We start from the raw sequence: 22,494 nt of genomic DNA, 5'->3' as shown, positions 1-22,494 counted from the left end.
ATCATGAGCAGATGAAACCGGCCGACATGAGAGAGCCTGGTACGAAGTATTGAGCAGGCCCAGGCCTTCTGTGCCAGGTTCCATGTTCGATGTCGTCAGACAGTCGTTACCACCAGACAATTCCGTCGGCAGCGGTTGGCCGAAGGGGGAAATGCTTTATCCCTACTATCGTCATATTAGTCTAACGAGTCCAGCCCACTTTCGCCAAAGTAAGATTGAGTGGGGTGGAGGAGGCATGTGCCCTTGCAGTGTACGGGTATAAGGGCGCGGAAGCATAATTCCTAAGCAAGATAAAGGGAAATGTGTGCGATGAGTCCAGAGTGCTTACATGCAACCCGAAATCGTGTGTCGCGCGTGAAGCGAAGGGTGCAGAGTTTTCGCCTGGGACCCGGCTGTATGGATGCGGATGTATGGTGACGAGCAACGTGGGAGACGACAAATGGCAACCAGAACAATGTGTAAGGCCAATAACAACAACAACATTAGTATTACATATTAGGCGAGGGCTTATTGCCAGGGCGGGCACAGACAGGTGGCGACATGGGATTTCGACAATTGACGGGTGCAGTGAAGCGTGTCGCACGCTACGTGATTGCGCCATGTTGCAACCGCGTAGATTGGCATTAGTAGTAGAGGAAGCATCTCGATGAGGGACTTTACGAGGGACTTGCAAGCACAAGGGCGCAGGCGCAGGTGCGTGTGTGGCGCGCACGCACACCCAGGCTGCACCTGAGCCTTTGGAGAATTTCGGATCGGCAGAAGCACCAATGAAAATGTTCCGCGCCGTGGTAGTACGGGGTGCTTGGGCACGGCTCACCACCGTCGAACTGCGAGTCCGTGCCTAGGCCGTGTGCGAGGGTACAGTGCATCGGGGGCCGCGGGACAGCAAGACGTGCGGATACTTGGCCGCGAAGCGTTGGTGGAAAGGTGTACAGCGTGGTGCTTGATGTTGTCTCTGCTGGGGAAAGTCGGGGGTGGGATAGCGAACAGGCAGCTATGACGAGAGGTGGAGAGGTGGAGAGCTTATGGGCCTGGCACTGGCGTCGCGCCGCCGTCGGCGCCAGACTAGCGTCTGAGCTTGTTGCCCTCTGGACACACAGGCCTGCGGGAGCGGGACGACAAGCATAAGGTTTGCTACAAAAAGGGTCTCTGCCGCTCGACGTGCTGACTCGCTATGGCTAAGTATGTATTCGAGGCCGAAGCGCATATGCTCGTCCTGGTTGGCCGCCCGTTGTTTTTGCTTCTTCCCCTCTCGTCTCTAGGGCGGGCGTGGGCGTGTTGCGTCGTGGGCGGGCAGGGTGGTGCGTGAAATTGCCGCAACGCACAATGATGATTACTGAGGGCAAGCGAAGTCGAGTGTGCATGAGAAGTTCGGCGCCGGCAAGGTTTCCCTGGAGGCGCGACTATGAGTAGGCCGTGCAGCATGCAGGCCCGCTTGAGTGGGCGTACAGGTCGTCAGTGGGGAGGGCGTCGTCTGAAGGCCTTGGCGGGGGGCAGAGGGCCCATGGGCGAGGGCCGTGGGCGAGGGCCGTGTGGGCGAGGGGAGGGGCCCCAAGAAGGCTGCGGCCGCTGCCCATTGCTGGCTGGTGCTCAGTCGAGGGCGGGCGCGGTGCGGGAGAGGTCAAAGCCACGGCGCCGCAGCGCCTATTTGCTGTGCATGTCGAGTAGTCGAGTAGTCGAGTAGTCGAATCGTAGTAGTACACCTGTACTTGCATCGCCGTAGGTTAAGGCGACGGCCGCACGCGGAGATACGAAGTGCCTCCGAGTGTGGAGAGTCTGAGTGCCCAGAGTGCAGACACAGTGCAGAGTGCAGGCCCGGTTGCAGAGGGAGTGGGTTCGTTGCGACAGAGGGCCCCCCTTCCCTTCCTCCCCGTCGCCATGCCTACAGGCTGGGTACGCAGCATACATACACATACACACATACATACATGCCACATATGTACATACACATACATACATACATACATACACGGCCCCCCTTCGCACCTGCCGTCTTGGACTCCCCTTTGGCCTGCATTGCATGGCCGTCTCCATGACCCGAGTAGCGTAGTCCGTCTTGAGATAACATGCCGCCCACCACTTCTCGACTCGGCTCAGACTCCAGATCAAGTTGGAAGCCATCGGGCAGGCGAGCGGGTGATGGTTCGCGCTACCTGTAGGCCGTGCAGCGCGGGTAGCACGCCTAAGCCAGATACCTGACCAGGGTGCTGTGCGGTTGCGGCATGCCATGCATGTGCGCCTGTCTTTGTTGCTTGGGAAACAGCTTGTCTTGTTGGCATCCACATTGGTCCTGTTTGCGCGAATCCCGTCTCGAAGCGAGACGACCAGCCTGTCCAACAAAATCCATATCATTGCAACTTTTTTTGCATAAACTACAACGGTTGGCTATTGACCAACACCGTGACATTGCCATGAAAAATAAAAAAAGACGCTGCAAATTTCGTTCGGCCTCGCGCCGTCAAACGCCAAAACACCATGCAATCATCCCAACCGGGCCCCTTTTGGTGGTATCCGAGAGCTGCCACGCTCCAAAAATACTAGGAAACAAGACAATGCTGTTCTACCTTGCATGCCCCTGGCACATGTCGGGCTATGCTCCAAAGTAATAGTAATAGTGCGAGATAATAATAATAATAAAAAAAGGCTCATCAAAGGCTGAGATGCGTCTAACATGACTGCGGCATCCAGAAAAAAAGGTGTGGCCGAGGGCTAGAATGCGAAACCAAAAAGTGGAAACAGTCGTCTACTTCATCATCGGGAAGCCGGCGCATCGCTCTCGGAGGACGCGTCCGCCTGGCGGAGGTGTCAGGGGAGGCGTAATCGCTGCCATCGGCGGGATCGGCAACATTCGGATGTTGTCGTCTGCATCGGCGCCCTCACGGGTGCCCCATGTAGTCTGATCAACAAATGTCAGTCATGTCAAAGATGAGCTGCCAGCGATAGTGCTGGTTGCGCTTGGTGTGGGTGGCGGATGGGAGAACATACCTCTGTGACGGTGATGCAGCCGTAGAGCTTGATAAGGTTGTGGAAATAGCCGAAGAGAATCGAGACGGGCACGAAGCGGACATCGCCGGGGTTTCTTAGCAGATGCGGCACTAGCTTGATCGTCTTTGCAAAGACCCAGTGCGCGATAAACAGTGTCCACAGAAGCGAGCGCTGCCACTTATCGGCACGCGACAGTTGACCCTCGTCAGCTGGGTAGTATCCAGTCTCACAGAGGGCAAAGTAGGCCGATGCAAGCAGGGCACAGTCGAGCAGGAACGCCCACTGGGTTACGGTGGTCTGGAAGACGGCATAGAGTGACCATGGGTACCTCTGTCGCGTCAAGTGGTGTCAGCAAAAGGGTCATTATGCACAACCGGCTAGTGAAAAGAGGGGCAGGCTTGGCGTCTCGACGACGCGAAATTTGTGCAAATATTGGAACTAGCAAACTCACCATCCACATGTAACCCTCGGTCAAGCTAGTCAGGTTGCTCCTCCAGTTGGAACGGACCCAACGCAGACATTGCCGCAGGTACTTGGAGTCGTCTTCGAGCGTCGTCTCGACTTCGCACTCGCGGTGATTCTGCATCTGAATTTTCCAGTTGTGCGAAAACAGCCAGCGGGTGATGAAGTTGTCGTCGTCGGCGTTGAGGAAGTGGTCGCTGCCCCATGTCTCGTGTGTGAAGCCATAGGTGAAGTTGGGGTCTTGCAAAATTTCAGATCGATAGGCTACGGCGCGGCCGGACAGACAGGGCAGGCCGCCGTCTATCCAGTTGCAGGCGGTGCAGTCGAAATTTCTCCTGACCAAGTAGATGGCACCTAGAAATTCCCAAATGTTAGAGCGGTTGAAGCGGCGAATCTGCTGGTTGGTGCCAACTCCGCCCACGCGTGGGTCCTCAAAGGGAGCCAGGATCCATTTGGTGAACTTTTCAGGCAGCCAGACGTCGTCGTCGAGAAGAAGCGTGATCTTGGTCTCAACCTCGGGAATGGCGCGGCACAGCTGGCGACGCTTGTTGGCCTGGCTGACGGACAAGACCTGGATAATCTTGGGGCTGCCGAGCTCTTCGACCATCTGATAGACACGCTTGACACGCGAGTCAGGCGTGACGAGTAGCAATTCAAAGGGCTCGAGGCGATATGCGCTTTGGACCGTCTCTTTTAATTGCTGGAGATCCTCGGCAACGGTGGGAATGATGACCGTCATGTCCTTGGAGGTGATTGTTGGGTCGTCGACAGGCTGCATGGGCGTATATGTCCAGTTGCTGGCGAGATTGACCCAAAGACGGACATAACGAAACAAACTATGGCAGCGAGTCAGTATAGTCCCAAGAGCAGGAAGGAGGAGTAGTAGTAGTGGTGGTGGTGGTGAAGGTGGTAATGGTGATGGTTGTCAACATACAAAAGCACGACAAAGATACACAGCCAGCTCCAATTAGGGAACAGGGTCAGTGAAAAGGGAAACATGGCGGTGGCGGCCAACGAGTGTGGGAGTGCGGGATGTGAGCTTCGACAGAGTATGGTAGACGAAGATCACATCGAATGGTGGGAGTGAAAAGCCGCTTGCATCGGGGAAGAAGCGGAAGTGACAGGTATTTAAACACGTATGCTTGCGAGCGGGCTAGGGCGGCGAGGACATGTTTCGCTTCCCGGCGCTGTTTAAGCTGCATGAGATTCCCTTAGCAGACTTTGGGGTAGTGTGAACATGGCTGGAGCATGAGGTAGTTACGAATTTCCAGAGGCAACATGGGTGGGGGGGGAGGGGCGACACGAGTCGGGAATAGCACATGCGCCTTTGTGCCAAAGCGTCATCCCATGGATGCTGGATCCCGCCAGCCGTTGAATCGCTCGCATACGCCTAGGCACCCTGGATGCAGCGCTGTCAGGGATCGACTGCACGCACTGTGGTGTGCGTTGCTGACCAGGGCCATTTGCGGTGGTGCAACCGCCCCGCGGCTGCTCCGGTGGTGGTGCTGGTGGTGGTGGTGCTCTGGTGCTCTGGTGCACACACAGGCAGGCCGAGGACGAGGGCACGAGACAGCCTGCCTGTGCCCCCCCACCACAACCACGGCCACCACCACAACTACCGAAGACGACGACGACAACAACCACGACGCCTCCCACCCGCCATGCTCACCTCATGGCGCCATCCTGGGCCAAGGCGCGCCGCCCGCCTGTCTGCCCCAGTTGCTATTGCATGGCCGTCCTCCTGACGCCCCAGGCCGGCGGCGGGCTGTGCTGTGCGAGCGATGCGGCTGATGATCGATGGGTCCATGGCCAATACTCTGTGCCCCCGCTTGGCGCCAGACCATCTGAGATCAATTGCTCTAGGCCTGTAAGTTGCTCTGCCTAATAGTACTACTGTACATACTTGCCCGCGCTGCCCACTGCCCATTCATTGCCCATTGCCCACTCTTTGCACGTCCTCCACGGTCCATGCGCTAGCCGCTGCAAGCGGAGTCGTCCACTCCGGCCCCAGCACTGGCTCCAGCACCAGCACCAGCACCAGCACCAGCCAGAGCCATACGCGCTCATGCTGGCCCTGCTCATGCTCGCCTGGCGGCAGGGCTGGCGTCTCCAGCCTGCATCGCGACGAGCTCCCACTCCCGCCACTGCCAATTGATTGCCTGCGCCGCCTGCACTCCCGCCACAACACGAGCGAGCCCTCGGTATCGTGGTGTTGCAGCCGCTGCAACCATGGCTCAGCTTTCCAGGGTCCCTTTTTTTGCTAAATTAATCCATCTGTCAACCTGTAGCCGAGCCTTTTCCTACCCTGCAGCCGCGGCGCGACCTGGGGCGACGTACTTGCTTGCCCTGACGCCCGCCTCGGTCATGTGATTCGCCAGCTCGCCTGGCTGCCCTCGCGCCCTCTTGCCCTCCTGCCATTCATCCATCCGCTAGTGCCGTGTAGTCCTCCTACGTGGGCTGATACTTTGTTCCCAACCCGGACTCATTTCCACTTGCAGAACCCGCTCGACTGATGAGCTGCATTCAATTTCCACTCTGCCGCTGCCCCTACCACTTTGGAAAGGTACCTGCTCCGGATCAAGACTTACATGGCCCGCCTTCCGCCTACATCGTCACCAAACTGCCCACCCACTACCTTTACCCTCCTATACGCTGCTGCAGAGACGGGGTTGCTGTCATGCTCTTGCAGATCCAACCCTCGGCCCGCGAAATCACTTACGCGCACCCAATAGCCTCGTTGACCCGCCTTGTGTCCTCCTCAGCCTGCCTATGCATCATGCATGTAATATATCATGGTGGGTGGCCGCCCATCCTGTGAGCGATCCAACGACACTCGGCCTGGGCGTTGGCGCCTTCCCTGCATGAAATTCCCTTTGTCACTTCCATCAACATCCTCTGCATCAATACACATAGAAATGTATTTTGCACCACCTCTTGCTCCTCGACTTGATCCTACCACCCCCTCGAAAAATTGACATGCTCAAAATGCCCCGGTTGCCCCCAACGCTGTCAGACTAATCCCACAAAAAGGCCGAGACTCTAGTATTACACGCGCCCATACGAGATTACCGCATACGGCAAAACTACTGACCGTCTGTGTACTCTGATCACGACACTTCCGGGAATTGCGTCATCTACCATAGGGCATGGCGGCAAGCTGATCCTCCGCGTATTGCGGATCGTGTGCCGCTTCCTCGCGAAATGCCGACCTTGTCGCTGTTGACATGCAGCTGCGCGCTTCTGCACGGCATAATGAGAGGCAGGGACCCAAGAAGTGTACACATATAGAGCCTCAAATGCCATAGTGCACCTGCCAGTCGCAAGGCTGAAATTGTCCCTCTATCTTCTAGCCATGAGAGCCTCGTTGTGCAAATCGCGACCTTTGACCATCTTTTGCTCCCCTCTCTCGCACTCCAAGCAATCTTTGCTCACTGACTAGTCATTTTCCTATCCGACAAGGGCCGGTTGGTCTGACTCTATTTTCCTACCTGCTGTAACCCTCTCCACAATCTGGATACCATCTACCTAATTGGGCCACCCGCTCTCGAAGTTGCCTGTTTCGGAAGTCCTCTTGAACCCATACCAAGCCTCAACTGACGAGTCGGGCCACACGTCCCTAGTGGGGACAGGGGGGTTGAACATCGACTCCCATGATGTGTTTCTCTATAAGAAATTTTTTAACCACAGCCTGGGCAATGGCATGGTCTTTCAGTGTCTATTGCAGTTGGCAAAGATCTGGCATGATATCCATCCCGTCGCTTGCATCCTTATCAGCAACTGTTGCAGCGCTAGATTCGCATCTTGTCTTGACTCGCGCAACATTCCGAGAATGTTTTGTAGATGGCTCTGGAAACATAGGCTTTCTTCCAGCCAGCCCTGGTCGAGTGTAAGGACAGCAACACGCCAATGACGTAACAAGAGCGCAAGCGCTGACCAGAACAGACTGGTGGATTTAATTCATCTGAGACATGTCAGGGTCATCATCGAAGATGGCGAGTGGTTTTCCTACTCCCACGATACAGAGATACAGATGTAAATGATCCCTGCAGTCCACTAATTGACGCGCAGGTTTTTTTTTCGGTACAGCTGCCGAATCAGAAGAGACTGCGCAGCTGTCCGGTGGACAACATTGTCGCTTTCTTTTCGACCATCTGACATTACCATCTCACAAACCACCATCGATACACCTTGCTATATTGATAAACGATCAATAGTTCTGATCGGCAGGAGATGATGCACCGGTCGAGGTCATTCGCTTACTGACTGCACCCTTAACAAAAGAGCGTTACTCCTTGCAGGTCCCGGCGCAAGGCATCCCTCTAACGATACTTGTTGAATTGGTAGCAGTACAAAGACCTGCATCCAAGCCCCCATGTCCCCTAAAATCCTGCTGTCCGGTCAGTGACAACTTGTCTTAATCCCAGTCCGTCCGATCATCGAGTGAAACGCTACCCAGCCTTGGAATCCATTGCGCGCACAGATAGATCGGGTGTCAGCAGATACGGAGCTGTGCCCATGCTGTGTATTCTGGATTTCGCCAGTAGTCGCGATACAAATCGCGTATGGTGGAATTGAACGGGCAAACAAGCGGGCTGGGGGCGGGTGGTGTGGTTGCTGGCTTGCGAGCTACAACCAACTAGGCCGCTAGCGTCCTTCAGTCACATGGGGGCTTGATTTCACACATGCACACCATCCACATCTAGCACGTATTTAGCGACGGGTTCAGTCAAGCGCACAGATACATGGTAAGCAGCAGCGCCTCTAAGGGTCAGATTTTGGCAGAAGCGCCGCACGCTTCTCAGCGCTGGGGCCAGGGTTATGGCCGCCATCCCTGGCGGCCACTATATACGAGTGCGCCATTTGTTCGGATCGCCTGTCTTGAAATGCTCTAGACAACCATGGGGTGGCACCCTGCTCGTTCCCCACACACTCACACCAGGTTGCTGCCGAGCTATCGAGGGACGCAGACGTCATTTGGCCTGGGTATGTAGATAGCAATCGATCCGGCTGATCACTAGACCCCAGGGCGGGTGCGAGGGGTGCGCGCGCGACACCTTCATTGCTCGAAATCTACCGGCCTTGACTGTGTTTCCAACTGTATGGTTACTTTCGGTCCTAACGTCGTTGGCTGTGTCGAACGATATTGACTATTATCCCGCACTACCGGAAATTGAGGGCCGCTGCAACTCTCACTATGTCGGGAGGCCAGGGTAAAGTTGATTAACCAAATCTGCAAGCCTCTGCAGACACCTAGCCGCTACCGTTCAGAAACCCTCAAGGCTGGTGGGCAACCACGACCCTGCTTACCTTGCGTGAACGGTGTGCAAAGTCTTTAGCTGCATCCCACTGGATGAGTATGGTAAGCCTTCTTTTGTCTTTGTCCTCTTGCCTACAACGTTCGATACATTTTCATCTCGGTTGAGTAGATTCTTGCTCGCTGAACAAAGCCTTCCCAGACCCCTTAGTCAGTGAACAATTAACATATCACTCCCGTAGGGCATACAGTCGAACTTGCTACTCTGTCGCAATCTTCACGAGGCCATACGCACCCACATCACAAAAGTTTTACAAGCGATGCGAGCGATCGACAACTAGAGGATCAGGCGACATTCCCTTTGATGTCGTGCATACGGCACGCCACGCCGCAGTGGTCACCCAAACGCCCAAACACCGCGTGTGATTGGCATATCTGGCAAGGAACAGGTCTCTTCACAGCATCAACTGACTCGCCTGCCAGTTCAAATCTAGATTGATTATCGAGATGATAAGCATGCGTTCACAGGAAAACTCAGTGGCAATAAGCATAATGCTTATGCCCTCGTATCGAACGATGCCCTCTATTCCAGTCGACGCGCGTCGGACCCATGCGAATATGCATGCAACAAACATCCAAGCAGACATATCCAACAGGTCTAGGCCCTTTGGCATTTGCTCAATCCCTTGATCACAGATGCTGCTGTCATGCAGATTGTTGAGCTCACCTTTTCATATGAACGGCGTTTAGAATTCCTCTAAGACTCCTTTACGTGCTGCAATTCAATGACCTACAAGCAGTAACGATACTACGAGACCACTGGAACTTTCTATTTTGGCCTACCAGCAACAAAACTATGACAGTAGATCACGATCGTTGGAGGCTCGGCAGACCGCTATCTCCGTTTTCACATTTCTTCTGTACCAAGACGCTACAATACGGCTCATTCCACGGAGAATACCCACATGGTATGGCCTTGTTGTGTCTGACAGCTTACTCTGATTTTACGTGCTATGCATTAGTGTGTCATCGAAAATTCCCTTTTCTGGCTATGGTATACATGGGAGGCGTTTATTCTAAAAAAAAAATCATCAAGGGGATGACCAGGAAGGTATGTGACCTCCAAGGTAGGAATATGGGGCAGAACTGTACGAAGCTTTGCCTCCCTGTCGCGCGAAGCGCGACATGAGCTGAATATACGACGTCTCATCTCTTGAGGCACTGTACAGGGTAGGCGTTCCAGGAATAAGACTGTATGCACGTAATCGGTGCCCGGCCTATCTTTCTACTCGGTTACACTTTTAGTTACATGGCTGCTGCATTTGAACGAAGGGATGTCCTGTTTTGCTTGGCGGTGCATCTTGAACACGATAGCGATACTCTTAAGGTCCTGCCACTACCCGTCGACCCACCACTTACAGATTACACGCGACACGCGACCATCAAATCATTCTTGCATCAGAAGAGCTGCGTGGACCGCCACTGAGCTTTTTGATGCTGAATGTCGACCCGCACATTGGCAAAAGAAGAAAAAGCAATGTCTCCTGTATTCTGCAGCCTGCAGTCCAGTAACATCACGCATCGTAATGACAGGGGCCTCATTGGACAGAAACACATTAGGCTGTAGGATGTGGGGAGAATTGCAGAACCATTCAGGCGTCATCCCGGAACGCCAACCGCTACACAGCAATCGAATCAGAGATGCTTACATTTCCAGCTCAAATCATTTGAACTCACTGCACCTCTGACTGCAACTTGAGTCATAAATTCACAACCACCAAGAAAAGGCCCAATATCTTCTTGTAATCCTACAGAATCCTACCACCACACCCTCCCGCGTCATGACGATGCCCTATGACAGCGCACCACCTACTCCATACAGCCCTTGATGCCGTTGCGAGCCACTCGCCGGGTATCCTGCAAGATATGCCAAGCCCATACAGAACCCAGCAAACCGTGCAAGTTCCCTAGATGGATCCCGGAGGCTAGAGCCGGATGGTCGGTTAGTACCGCAGTGCGAAAGATTTCTGTTGCTCGAGAATACGGTAAAAACTCAAACAGGCCAAGCGCTTGCATACCATCGACCCTTTTTTTTGCCCTTATCTGCCGCTCGCCGAACCGCGACCAGCCGGCTAAACCCTTGTTTCCGTCGCCATCGAACGTGGCATGCATAAGTAGTGATGGCAGGATCCATACCGTGGGGGGCGAAGACACACACAATCAAGCATGCATGCTTCCTGTGGCTGGTTTTTCCCGAGCATCTCCGGTTAGATATCCTGGCTCCTTTTGAGAGGATCTCCAAGACCTCTTCCTCTTTTTTTTTACCCTGTTTATCTGTGGCAAGCAGAAGTACTCAAAGGGTACTCTTTTACATACGAAATTCTTCGACTTTTAATCTTTTTGCCAAAATTCCAATCCGGAAAATGCAGATGCAGGGTGTCATGTACAGTATGCACAGATGCATTGTTTTCCCTTTTGATAAGATCCTTTTTTTTCTTTCTTGTCGACTTGCTTTGATATTGTGAAGAGTTGGGATGCATATGCACCATTGTTCAGATTGTACAGTGTCCGATTAGGTATGGTAGGCAAGTACTTGCATTAAGTCAAGGCATCACCGCTTCCTTTTTTTTTCATTACAGCACAGCAAAGCAAGAGTTCAGCAGAAATGAGAAAGGAAATGATAATGATAACAGCATTGATGTGTCTACTCCCAGAAGAGGACTCTACGCCGATGTACATCGTCTTGGCTTTCTTGCCCAACCTAACACACCATCTTGAAAACTCAAATCTCAATCCTTCACACCCGCACCCTTTGCTTTTCCAATAATGTAGCAAAGCACAAAATGCCGATTTATGTTCAGGGATTAAAAAAAAATCAGCAATAACAAGTATTTACCAGAAAACCTCCAGAATACTGTTAACAATCTTTTACCCCCTTAGCCATCCCCTAAAATAAATATCAACTTTGAAGAAGAAAAAACCCCCTTCCTCCTTCGCCCAACCTTTTTTTTTGCCCAAGTCATATCACTCTGATCACAAAATAAAACATGAATCACAACACTACCTGTATCTCCCACCAGACTCGAAAAAACGCAATGAGATTTTCAACTTTCGCTTTAGACAAGAGTAGATAAAAGGAAGGGGGGGGGGGGGGGTTGGATGAGATGAAGTGGGACGAGACGGTAAGGGACGAAAGGCAAGCAAGGTAACGAGGACGAGATGAATGGGTAAACTTGCAAACAACAGAACTTGTATCCAGAGAAATGATATTATTGAATCCAGTTGTAACATCAGTGAAGCTTATTGAATAATCATGAATTTTCCACAGAACATAACTACCTGTACACTTCAACCATCTTTAGTCAAACCCCTCAAACTCCCCTTCCCCTTCCCCTTCCCCACCCTCACTCCCCCTCTCCCCCCTCCTCCTCGCCTTCTCCTTCTTCTCCCTGCGCATATTCTCAATCCGTCTCTCATACCCACTCTTACTACTAATCCTACTCGCTTTACCTGTCCTCCTCGCCTCAACCCCCCTCCTCTTAAGCACCTGCCTATCCCTCTTCGACGGCGTCGGAAGCGCATCTAGCAACCATTGTTTGACACTCCCCTCATCCGCACTAACACCCCTCAGCGCCTCAGATGCGCGAATAACGTTAGCAATGAGTTTAACGTAGGGGATGTCGTCTTGGGTGTAAAAGGTAACTGCGACGCCACCTGTGCGGCCAGCACGTCCTGTGCGGCCGACGCGATGGACGTAGGCGGCGGCGGAGGACGGGGCATCGTAATTTACGACGCCGTTGAGGCCGCGGAAGTCGATGCCGCGGGCGAGCAGGTCGGTGGTGATGAGGACCCAGATTTCGCCTTTGCGGAAGCGCGTCATGATGGTGTCGCGGGCGGAGGAGCTGAGGTCTGCGTGGAGCACGGCGATGCGTGAACTGCCGCCGGCTTCGGGGGGTATGTCGTAGAGGAGTTCAGAGTGGAGGGCTATGGCTCGCGGGATTGTTTGGGTGAAGACGAGGAAGGGGGGACGGAGTATGGGTTGGGATGAGTCTATGTGAAGGGCAGTTGGGTGAAGGAGTTGGCGAAGACCGAGGAGTTTGCCTTGTTCGGTTGCGGCGTAGGTTAGTTGGTGGGATATGTTTGGGATGGCGCTGTCTTTGAGGCCGACGACGAGGCGGATGAGTGGTGGTCGAGGGGGCAGAGCGGATTGTGATAAGGAAAGGGCAGACCAGCGATCATTTAGAGTAGAGATTGCCAGGCTTTCGATGTTCGATCCCATTGTTGCTGACCAAAGTCCAACGCGAAGACTGGGATTTGTGCATGCGTTCCATGCAGCCAGAGTTTGTTCGCGGAACAAAGGATCGAGGAGGACGTCGGCTTCGTCGAGGACAAGTTGAGATATGCTAGGGATGTTTGCAACGGCGCCATCTCTGCGCTTCAGAGAATTCACGAGAGCAAGCGGAGTTGAAACGAGAATTGCTGCTTTCACAAGCTCTGCTCCATGACCCGTCTTCTCTTTCGGTACTTCCTTCTCTTCATCTTCATCTTCATTGTCATCAGAGGCTTCAGACAAGTCTTTAGCCTCGTCGTCTTTCGTCTCTTCAACTTCATCTTCCTCGTGTGCCACCACCTGCATGCCCTTCCTCATAAGAGTAGCCTTAACCGCAGTACCCTTTGCCAGCTTCCTTGCTTCATTCACAATCTGCGACGCCAGTTCCCTCGTGGGCGCAAGTATAACCGCACGAGGACCACTCTTGGCGTCTGTAGTCTTGCTTTCCGAAAGCAGCGCATCGATGATCGGTATGAGAAACGCTATAGTCTTTCCGCTGCCCGTGGGCGCAACGGTCAAAAGGTCGATATCTCCATTGTACTCCGCACCAGACAAATTCTCCACGTCTTGCAAGAGGCCCGGCTCGCCCTTCTTGCGCAGCAGCAGTGGCAAAGCTCCCAGTTGAACCTCCGTCGGCAACTTGTAACCCTGCTCTATTATATTCTCGGCGAGGCGTCTCGATATGCCGTAGCGTGTTCGAAGTTGCGCAAACGATGTGATGGGCTGAGGGTACAACGTCTTCTTTGTATCCTTCTTTTTCTCTTTGGCCTTCTCCTCTTCTTTCTTCTTCTTTTTCGACTTCTTCTCCTTGCGCGGCTCTTCTATTTGTGGCGCAAAGTCCTCCAACACGGCAACCTTTAGTTTGTGCGAGCGCAGTATTCTCTTACATTCCTCCACATCGTACGGTTCCTGCTGGATATCGTTTATTTCCTTTTCCAAGTTCGCCGCCTCTTCCCGCTCCTGTTTCTTCTGCTTCTTTCTCTGCTTCTTGGATAATTTGTCCCCGTCAGTCTGTGCGTCTCTGTTTGCGCCTCCACCAAAGAAATCTAGGTCTGCGGGCAAGGCAGCAGAACCAGACTCTGGCTCTACAATATTCTGCCCTCTCTTCCGTTTGCGACTCGAGTTGGACGAATCTGGCGACTGTGGTGACTCGTGGTGACCGAAGAGCTGTGGGTTTGCGACGGCGCCGGAGGAGGGAAGCTTTTGCGCGTGCGAGCTCTGCGCCGCTTGGGAAGATCGCGAGAGGAGCTTGAATACGTTCATGGCAATGATGGTGCAGACGGGTTAATCTGTGGTAGGGCACTCGACATCAGGATTTCCATACGGAGCTCGATTTGAAGTTATTCGCGATGCAAAAGTTGCGTTGTTGCAATGGGAAAAATAACTGGGCCGGGGCTATTTTGCCGAACTAGCGCCGAACACTTTACATAGCATTCACAGCACGGGCTATGGCTGATCATTTACTGAAGTAGATGCATTGCCAGTAAAAGTGCACATGTAGAAAATGGAATCTAAATCAGAGGTATGTGCAGTATACAGTATCGGATCCCTTACACCCCGAATGCACCGCAAACACACTTGGTCGGCTCATCAGCCCGCGAAATCGTACAGTGTTTCCTCACCCCGCCCCTCGTCGCACATCTAACTTTTGGCTTGGCGCCAAATGTATACTTGAATGTCATGTCTTGGTCTTGTTCACTTTATTGCACTCAGTGGTGCTCGTCCTTCTTGGTCCTGTAGCCAACCAGCTTGAAACGGCCAATGATCTCGCCAACGGAGAAGAAGCCAATGACCTCGGCAGCAACTACGCCAATCGAGTACCACTGTGCGCGGGGGACGTTTCGGATTTGTGCGATGACGTTGGCGGGTGACTGCTGGGTGGCGCTGTTGGCCTCGCTGGCCACACGGCTGAAGAGGGTGCTTGGGTTGCGGAGGGCGTTCAGAGCGGGCTGGATGTAGTTTTGCATGGTCTGGACGGATCTGGTGGTCGTTAGTTGGTTGTGCTCCGAAACAGACGTAAATGTGGCCTGCAATTATGGAAAGCTTACGGTGGTTGCATGTTTCGCTGCTGAGCAATAAGCTTGCCGAGCTCGAGTCCAACCTTTCCGTAGTAGGTGGCCCGGGGAATGATTCCTATGCAATTGTCAGTAAACGGCTCATCAGGCACAGCCACATTATTTCGATGGCACTGTCAAATAGCGTGGCGCAAATCTATCAATGCCCCTCTCGCTGCTCCCCTGATAAGGCGAATATCACTTCTCTGGCAACCCATTGAGTGACACAGCCTTCACTCCCTGCTCTTCTTACAGCTCATGATCCGCCTGGTGCCATTGGGCGTCTCCCCGCGCCTCTCGCCCATGGGTGTGACTAACCTTGTACGAAGTTGACCATCCTTCCTACGCGGCCCGTGGCTTGCTGCGACGCATTGCTGGCGGCCTGGCCAGCGCTCGACGCCGCAGAGCTCGCCGAACTCTGGACCTTGGAGAGTCCCTCTGATGCCTTTGACTGTGCCTTTGACGCAGCGTCTTTTACCGTGTTGGTGGCTTCGGCGGTCGTCGAGGCATTGCGGATGCCAGCGCGGCGGACGGTGAACGTCGACTGCCGTAACACGGCACGGGATGCGGCGAGAGACATCTTGATGCGAATTGAGCGAGGGAAGATGGGTTGTCGCCTGTCGTCTGCTCGTGAGGGTGGATGGAGCTCCGGCAGTGAGCTGACGATTTTTCCGAGGGGGCCGTGCGCCGCTTGTCGGAACCCTCAGCGGCTCAGGAGATTGATTGAGTCTTCATCTTTACATCACGCAACACTTTCAGTCGACTGTATATTCAATACATTTGCTAGCAGAGCCAACTAAATACAGCTAAATTATGTGATTAAGGAATCCAGTGACTGTAGAAAGCCGTACTTACGTCATCATTGACGGCACGTGAGAATATTGCATCTTAACCACAGCGCTGGTACATGTCTTTTCTTAGCGCCAGTACTGCTTCATACCAGACTATCTAGCTTATCACTCAGCGAGCTGCTGATTTTCTGTAAAGGCTTGATTCTAAAGTACTTTACTGATAAACCATGAGGGGTTAGGTATGCTCGAAGAAACAACAAAAATAGCAATCCCATTAATCCTCCCCTCTAATCCACCACCTACTAGTCATCTCTAGGAGGCCCTTTCTTCTTCTCCTTCGGCTGGCCCAACATCACCCCCTTGATCAAAAAATTTAACTTTCTAATCTCCGTCCATCGACTCAAAGCCCCTAACTCAAGCACGCTCATTCTCCTCATCTTGCCACTTGGATTCCCGATCACCACTGCTTGCCAATCGCTACCTCTACCCATCTTCTCTAGGTCTTTGAACTCCTCCCATGCTGCTGTGTCGCGTCTGGTACCAAAAGTATGATTTGGTATGACTTGCACGGACCTGAAGCGCAAGAGGATCAAGATTAGAAGAACAGTTAGGCCCAAGAGGATACCTGCTGTGACGCCTGTCGACGTTTGGGCTCCAAGCCGTCGTGTCATGTTACCTCCAACTATGGTTGCTATAGCGGCGAATATGAAGGCAATGATCTGGCTCGCAAATATGCCGGCTGTGATGCGAGGAAACGACGAGTAGTTTGTTCTTCTTCTGCGGTCTTGCGCTGCCATGCTTTGAAGACGATGCTTTGTATTGACACCAGGTTGTAAGTCGCATGTATCAAATGTTTCCATTATGAGCCCATGGCACTCAGCTATGGCGAGAATGCTGAGGAACCCTATTGCGCCGGCGAAGATGATCGGTACAATATATGGCTGAGGGCGCCCAGCTGACGAGATTGTGTAAGCCATTCCCATGACAGGAAGTGTGAGTGTGAAGACGGCGCGCCGCGCTAGATGGCTGGTCCAGGTGACTCGCTTCTCAAACGTCATCGAGTCGGTGCGGAATGATCTTTTGCGATCACGAGAGAAAATACCAGCCTTCGTCATGGGGATGGCTAAGAGTGCGCCAACAGCAATAGACATGACGCCTGCGCCCACCAGTGTCGATCTCCATCTGTAGTCTTTTGACAATAGGGCGCCCAGGAGAACAATGACGAGCACAGCTTGTGCGTAGATCCAGCCTAGATAGACCGCAAGAACGAGGAAGCCCGGTTGAAGGAGCATCATAGTCATGAGCTTTATCCCAGCCCATACCTCTTCAAACCAATACCTCGGTCCTTCAGTCTGAATATGCAGCTTCACCTCTCCCCTGCTAATTCGCCTCGTAATATAGTTTTCATCTTTATCGTAAACTTCAGTTACCGACTCGCGAAACTGTGCACGTCGTGTTTCCGAAGCAGTAATGTTGAGTATCAAAGCAACCAACAGAATCAGAATTACAACGTAGAACCCCCACTGAGGTTGCAAATCTTCGATGATCGCAGCACCGAGTTGGAAGCCTACAGCGAGCGAACCAATCCAGCACCATGACCAGATGCCCAGCCATAAGCCCATGCCTCCACCATGACGGCGTAAGTCATTGACAACGACAAACTCTTGGTGCGGGTTCTTCGATTGTAACGAGGCGCCGAATAAATCGAGTAGCACGGTGATGTAGTTCACATTAGCAAAACCGAGGACAAGGCCCGATGCTCCACGAGCCAGCAGGAGTCCAACACGCAACGCGGGGTCTTTGTCGGCATACCCGCTTACAACGATAGCTTGAGGAAACTGAAGTGGTAGAGCAATTGTTAGGGCTGAGAGGACGTAGGGTTTTCGTCCGTGGAGGAGCGGCAGGGTCCAAGCAAAGAGGGTAGAAATAGCAAGCCCAGCGAACAAAACTGCGTTGCCGACAATCGTTACATGCTGTTCGTCCGCCAGAGAGTACTGTATGCGTGGTACCTCGCCAGCGTAGATTCCAACAATGATGCCAAGTAGAGCTGTGTTGATGCATGCGATCGTTGCAGTCAGGCGTTTCTTGCCTGTGGACCAATTCCTTGCAATTGGCTGTCTGCGGTGAGGCCGTATCAAGTTGAATGTATGATGATGCGCCTGCCCTCGGACTGTCAGTTCGTTGCCATAGGCTTTTGCTGGTAGATGGTCTTCCTCAGATGAGCTGTCGTTATCGTCCAAGCTAATATCCTTTTGGTCGGATTCCGAATCGGGCAAAGGAGTACGTTTGAGGCTCTTTTTCTGAGGATGAGGGTGTCGACTGACTCTAGGCTCGTCGGTGTTTCGTTGGCGTGAACGACCTCGGGATTCTTCCAGGCCTATGGGGTGGAGAACAAAGTCTACATGCTCTCTAGGAGCTGCTTTGATATGCTTTGGTTGAGGAACACTGTTGTGAGTCTCTGATCCGGTGTGGTCTTGTTCGTTCTCTCTTTCAATTGCAGGTATCATCGGGCCCCCCTGTTCTGGGTGTTCTTGACTCGAATATGCCCAATCATGGGATACTGAGCCTCTGTGGAGTCCATGGGGCGGATGCATATTAGGTGCAACATTTTCAAGTACGTTCCCAGGAGATCCTACTATATCATAGGGCCTCGAAGATGGGCTAGAAGAGCTAGATGCTCTGAGAGGAGAAGCTGTCTTCATGAGGTGTGTGGGTTCTATAGCTGCCTCTTGAATGGCCTTTTTGGCACCTTCGATGATCTCATAAATCTCCCTTACTTGGCTTTGATCTTGAGTACCCTCAGCAACTTCGACAGCTTCTTGTACCATGTCTTCCAGATCGTCCACTGCCCTGCTTATCCTTCTGCTGGCGCTATGCTCGAAGGCACCGCGAGATGGCCCTTGGATCCTCGATACGATCGCTTCCGTTGACGTGCTATCCGAATCGTTCCTTGTCGGCATGATGATATGTTCTGGTATTTCAGGCTGCTCCAGATGATCTGGAATGGGTGCCAAACTCTGAGCGCGTGAGCGGTAATCATTGTGCTTGGGATGATTGACATCATCTTTGATGTGCACAATCGAAAGCCGTTTCTGAGGGTTATGCGGTTGTGAAATCGATACCCGGTGGGCCGTTCTTTGTGGGGTTACTTTGCTGGAAGCTGAGGATGTCCGTCGAGCTTCTGACTGCCGGTGTCTTGTAGCTGGCGATGGGCTACTTCCAGTCACTGAGGTGCTTCGACTGTCAACCGGTGAGACATACGTTTGCCTTCGCGCTATTGGCTTGGCCCCTACTGCAGCCCATGAGGCACCAGAGGCAGAGGTCCTGCGACTTGGAACACGGGTGCTCGGAGATGGTGAGTTCGCAGAACTGCCAGGACCGTCCACTGGTGTGTTATGTGGAGTTCCTATATAAGTGCCGAGCTGGCCATCTACTGAGCCTTTGTGCGAAGCGTGAGAGCGGTTGTCTTCAAGCCAAGGGAGCTTTCTCCTTGCGGGTAATAGAGGCTTCCTGTGCTCAGGCATCGATGTCGATTTCGATTGTGTGTTCGGTTTGTTCGATTCTTTGAGAGGGACCCTTGCCATCTGTCTAACTAAGAAAAACTATGCAGTAAAATATGATTTTGCAAATAGCAAATGGTATCACGAGAAAAGACGTGGAGAACTTTCAAGGAGCAGGTCAGAGGTTTGAAAGGTGGGCCGTTAGGTGAGTGCGGATTCTCTACTTGCAGGACTGCGTGGGAGAAGAGTGAGTGGCGACCAGCTCGAAGCTCTTACAGGCAAATACGTGTAGGGTGGCGGGTGTCAGGAATGAGGTGAAGCTGGTCGTAAGAGAGATGCATAAGGTGAGAGTATATATCGGAAGATATAAGGTCGTAAGAGGTTGTCAAGACCGTGTCCTTGTTGAATTTGAGTATGAAATTATTTGCTATATTTAGGAAAGGCTCTTTCTCAATGCCGCGCGACCAGGGTACTGTATGTACTGTGGGAAGGTGCCACACACGGACTTAATATATAACAAAATAACATCACCTTATACATTGATACATAGTTTTTATTCGTCTAGATTTAGCCTACTTCTGAAAAACACAGTGGTCTATTGTCGAACCGCTTGCAATATCGCTCCGGTCATACCAAGCACTTTCTCTTCCTCAAGTCTTTGGGCGATAAGTCTATGTGCATCAGCGTTGTGATTAGGGGGCCACTCTGGTGCGATACTTACTGTAAGCTCACAGGCAATCCATCCAACAGTTCAGGATCATCTATCACATATCAGTCGTCAAAATCCTCCCATGTAGTGGTGTAATGCATCTTACAGCTATCCTGAGCAGCTTTGCAAAAATCACTTTGAGGCTTGTGATCACTCAAGCGTTTGTCTTTTGTTTTATCGACCGAGACTCCGCAAGGAAATGACACTGCAGAGTAGTCTAATACATTGTATACGCCAGTATATCCGACGTATTTGAATTCACCATGCGATACGCTGGAGTAAGGAGTCGTGGGCGCTGTCAATGGTTAATCAGCGGGTACCAATGATGTAGATTTACGGCTTACCTAGGATGGCATCGAGTCCTTCCATAGAATTCCATTGTTCCAAGTATTGTCTTTGTAGCTCGCTTCTCGCCAAATGTAGCTGCCACATTTCATAGACTCCTAATTCTTTGGCTTCTGCGTACATTTGCATCTCTGGGCGAAATGGTTCGCCGGTCGGTTCGAGTAGTGCCCTGACGCTCTTACCGCCATCTGTGACGAAGAATTTTGCCTGTACTATTTAGCATCAAGATTCAGGTAGTTCTTTAGATGCTTACCAGAATTTCGAGTGCGGTCTGATGCAGCTTAGGATCCCAATCAACAACGTCATATCCTGCCCTCTTCAACCTCTCTGCAGTCTCTCTCAGTGCCCTTGTTACCGGAGGTGTGGGCATGCAGATACCGTCATTCCAGAGTACCGCTATTTTGAGATTCTTAGGAGGTTCTACAACTCGCCATGGTATGGGTAACATTTTTGGGTCTAGTTTCCAAGGCTCTGCATCAACCACAGCTTTTGAGTACATGGTGATATCTCCAAGTGTTTTCCCCATAGGTCCATTGACGCTATGTACTGCCTCTTGGCCAGCAAGGCCAGATGTACATCTTTGCGTCGTGAAACGGCCAAAAGATGGACGAAGAGTGAAGATACCAGTGCATGCTGCTGGTATCCGTAAACTGCCGCCCTGTTTGTACTGTCAGCAATAGAATTTGCAACCCCAGATCGTACTTACTATATCGGTTCCAACGCCTAATGGACTGCCTCCGAATGCAATAAGGGCTGATTCTCCGCCAGAGGATCCTCCTGATGTGACCTTTCGGTTCAACGGGTTGACTGTACGGCCAAATGTGTTGTTCACAGACTCTGCCTGTTCCATGTAAGTTTTTGCACCGTGACCCATGTAAAAACACATACGATCATCATGGCAGTTGGCACGTTGGTCTTACAGTATTGCACTGCACCAAGCTTCCCTAGCAAATCTACAAGTGTCGAATTGTATTTGGCTGGCTTGCCTACAAGGGATGTAAAGCCGACTGTGCTGTCTTTTCCTTTGATATTAAAATTGTCTTTGAGCGAAATAGGCAGGCCATGGAGTGGTCCTACCACCTTGCCAGTTCGCTGGAGATGCTCATCGAGGAGCTTTGCTTGTGCAATCGCCTCATCGAAAAATACATCACTCAGGCAGTTGGTCTGTTTTACGTCAGGTGATATTCCAAATATTTCCAAGACTTCTATCATACCAGTTGATGGGCTGCTGCAGCACGTTTGCAAAAAGCAGCGGTTACATCCTCTGCACTCCACGCTTTGGATGCAATCTTTTCCAGGATCTGAGAGGCTGTACTATCTGTAATCTCCAGCTCCTTTGGCGTAAACCACCCGGACTCCTTTGGCCAGACGGTTACATCGAGTTGAGACTCTGGCGGAAATTTGTCTTGAGGTATGCGATATAGCGTCGGAATGGATTCCGCCAAGGCTGCACGCTTCCCCGCAGCGACTTTCTCCCAGTTCGGTTCAGCTGCCATGGCTCAAAATTTGTATAGCCCCAAGACTCTGCAATGTTGAGGTACTGCAGCAACGAACTTCTGCGACACCCCAAGTAGATTATTGCGCCCATATCCGTGGGTAATCCATTCCTACTTTATCCAATCCGCATGGTCTTCGGCCGCACCTTTCCAGCCCATGACCATGCCACTCCCCGCACTTATAGGCTCCACACCACCCCGGCTGACCTCTTCGCAGGCTTTCCGGTAAATCGGCCGAGTAGGCTATCATTCTCCAAGAGGACGACCTGCCTTGTTGAGCTTGTCTTTTGGCCACCGATACCGGCGATTAGTTGCCTATCGAGAAGTTTTAAGATCTGCAAAAGGGAATTCCTGATTACGTATTTCCCGAGTCAGTTAAAAGTGGCCTATTATCTCTGGTATCTCGCACTTTTTGGCTCGGCCTTATCATGCGCGTATCCGAGTGCCTGATCCGAACCGTACTGAACAACTACAGACGGATCCGATAAGGATAATCGGAGGTTGGAGTGACGGTCTTTGCCTATCGACATACCTTACAAAACAACAAGTCTGCCCAAACTCTGCAGCC

At 52.2% G+C, this 22,494-nt stretch overlaps 7 protein-coding genes across 7 annotated transcripts; 1 reads left to right on the top strand and 6 right to left on the bottom strand.

The window, feature by feature from the left end:
- Positions 1 to 1,534: 1,534 nt before the first annotated feature.
- COCSADRAFT_253000 (uncharacterized protein) lies at positions 1,535 to 2,737 on the bottom strand. The gene has a single exon (XM_007706511.1). It carries the CDS (start codon positions 2,350 to 2,352, stop codon positions 1,645 to 1,647), a length of 708 nt encoding a protein of 235 aa, XP_007704701.1. The 5' UTR covers positions 2,353 to 2,737; the 3' UTR covers positions 1,535 to 1,644.
- A 6-nt stretch (positions 2,738 to 2,743) lies between these two features.
- Positions 2,744 to 4,446, bottom strand: COCSADRAFT_175554 (glycosyltransferase family 2 protein; the record flags this gene model as incomplete). The annotated part of the gene is made up of 4 exons (XM_007706510.1): positions 2,744 to 2,896; positions 2,986 to 3,315; positions 3,437 to 4,283; positions 4,382 to 4,446. The coding sequence occupies 4 exons, from the start codon at positions 4,444 to 4,446 to the stop codon at positions 2,744 to 2,746; spliced, it is 1,395 nt and encodes a 464-aa protein (XP_007704700.1).
- Positions 4,447 to 6,924: 2,478 nt separating this feature from the next.
- COCSADRAFT_252977 (uncharacterized protein) lies at positions 6,925 to 7,368 on the top strand. The gene has a single exon (XM_007706509.1). The coding sequence runs from the start codon at positions 7,098 to 7,100 to the stop codon at positions 7,335 to 7,337; it is 240 nt and encodes a 79-aa protein (XP_007704699.1). The 5' UTR covers positions 6,925 to 7,097; the 3' UTR covers positions 7,338 to 7,368.
- A 4,691-nt stretch (positions 7,369 to 12,059) lies between these two features.
- Positions 12,060 to 14,294, bottom strand: COCSADRAFT_164584 (uncharacterized protein; the record flags this gene model as incomplete). Its single annotated transcript, XM_007706508.1, has 1 exon — positions 12,060 to 14,294. The coding sequence occupies one exon, from the start codon at positions 14,292 to 14,294 to the stop codon at positions 12,060 to 12,062; it is 2,235 nt and encodes a 744-aa protein (XP_007704698.1).
- Positions 14,295 to 14,360: 66 nt separating this feature from the next.
- Positions 14,361 to 15,777, bottom strand: COCSADRAFT_40872 (uncharacterized protein). Its single transcript, XM_007706318.1, has 3 exons — positions 15,404 to 15,777; positions 15,080 to 15,164; positions 14,361 to 15,011 (listed from the first exon to the last, which is right to left on the bottom strand). Exons 1-3 carry the CDS (start codon positions 15,663 to 15,665, stop codon positions 14,741 to 14,743), a joined length of 618 nt encoding a protein of 205 aa, XP_007704508.1. The 5' UTR covers positions 15,666 to 15,777; the 3' UTR covers positions 14,361 to 14,740.
- Positions 15,778 to 15,907: 130 nt separating this feature from the next.
- Positions 15,908 to 19,717, bottom strand: COCSADRAFT_347313 (uncharacterized protein; the record flags this gene model as incomplete). Its single annotated transcript, XM_007706507.1, has 2 exons — positions 15,908 to 19,365; positions 19,653 to 19,717. 2 exons carry the CDS (start codon positions 19,715 to 19,717, stop codon positions 16,179 to 16,181), a joined length of 3,252 nt encoding a protein of 1,083 aa, XP_007704697.1. The 3' UTR covers positions 15,908 to 16,178.
- Positions 19,718 to 19,904: 187 nt separating this feature from the next.
- Positions 19,905 to 22,123, bottom strand: COCSADRAFT_152204 (uncharacterized protein). The gene is made up of 8 exons (XM_007706506.1): positions 21,645 to 22,123; positions 21,319 to 21,594; positions 21,137 to 21,271; positions 20,684 to 21,088; positions 20,430 to 20,637; positions 20,192 to 20,380; positions 20,098 to 20,137; positions 19,905 to 20,047 (listed from the first exon to the last, which is right to left on the bottom strand). Exons 1-8 carry the CDS (start codon positions 21,924 to 21,926, stop codon positions 19,972 to 19,974), a joined length of 1,611 nt encoding a protein of 536 aa, XP_007704696.1. The 5' UTR covers positions 21,927 to 22,123; the 3' UTR covers positions 19,905 to 19,971.
- Positions 22,124 to 22,494: the final 371 nt, after the last annotated feature.

This window comes from Bipolaris sorokiniana, assembly GCF_000338995.1.
Source record: "Bipolaris sorokiniana ND90Pr unplaced genomic scaffold COCSAscaffold_16, whole genome shotgun sequence".
In the NCBI taxonomy this organism is placed as follows: Eukaryota; Fungi; Ascomycota; class Dothideomycetes; order Pleosporales; family Pleosporaceae; genus Bipolaris; species Bipolaris sorokiniana.
This window is presented reverse-complemented; position numbering and strand designations above follow the sequence as displayed.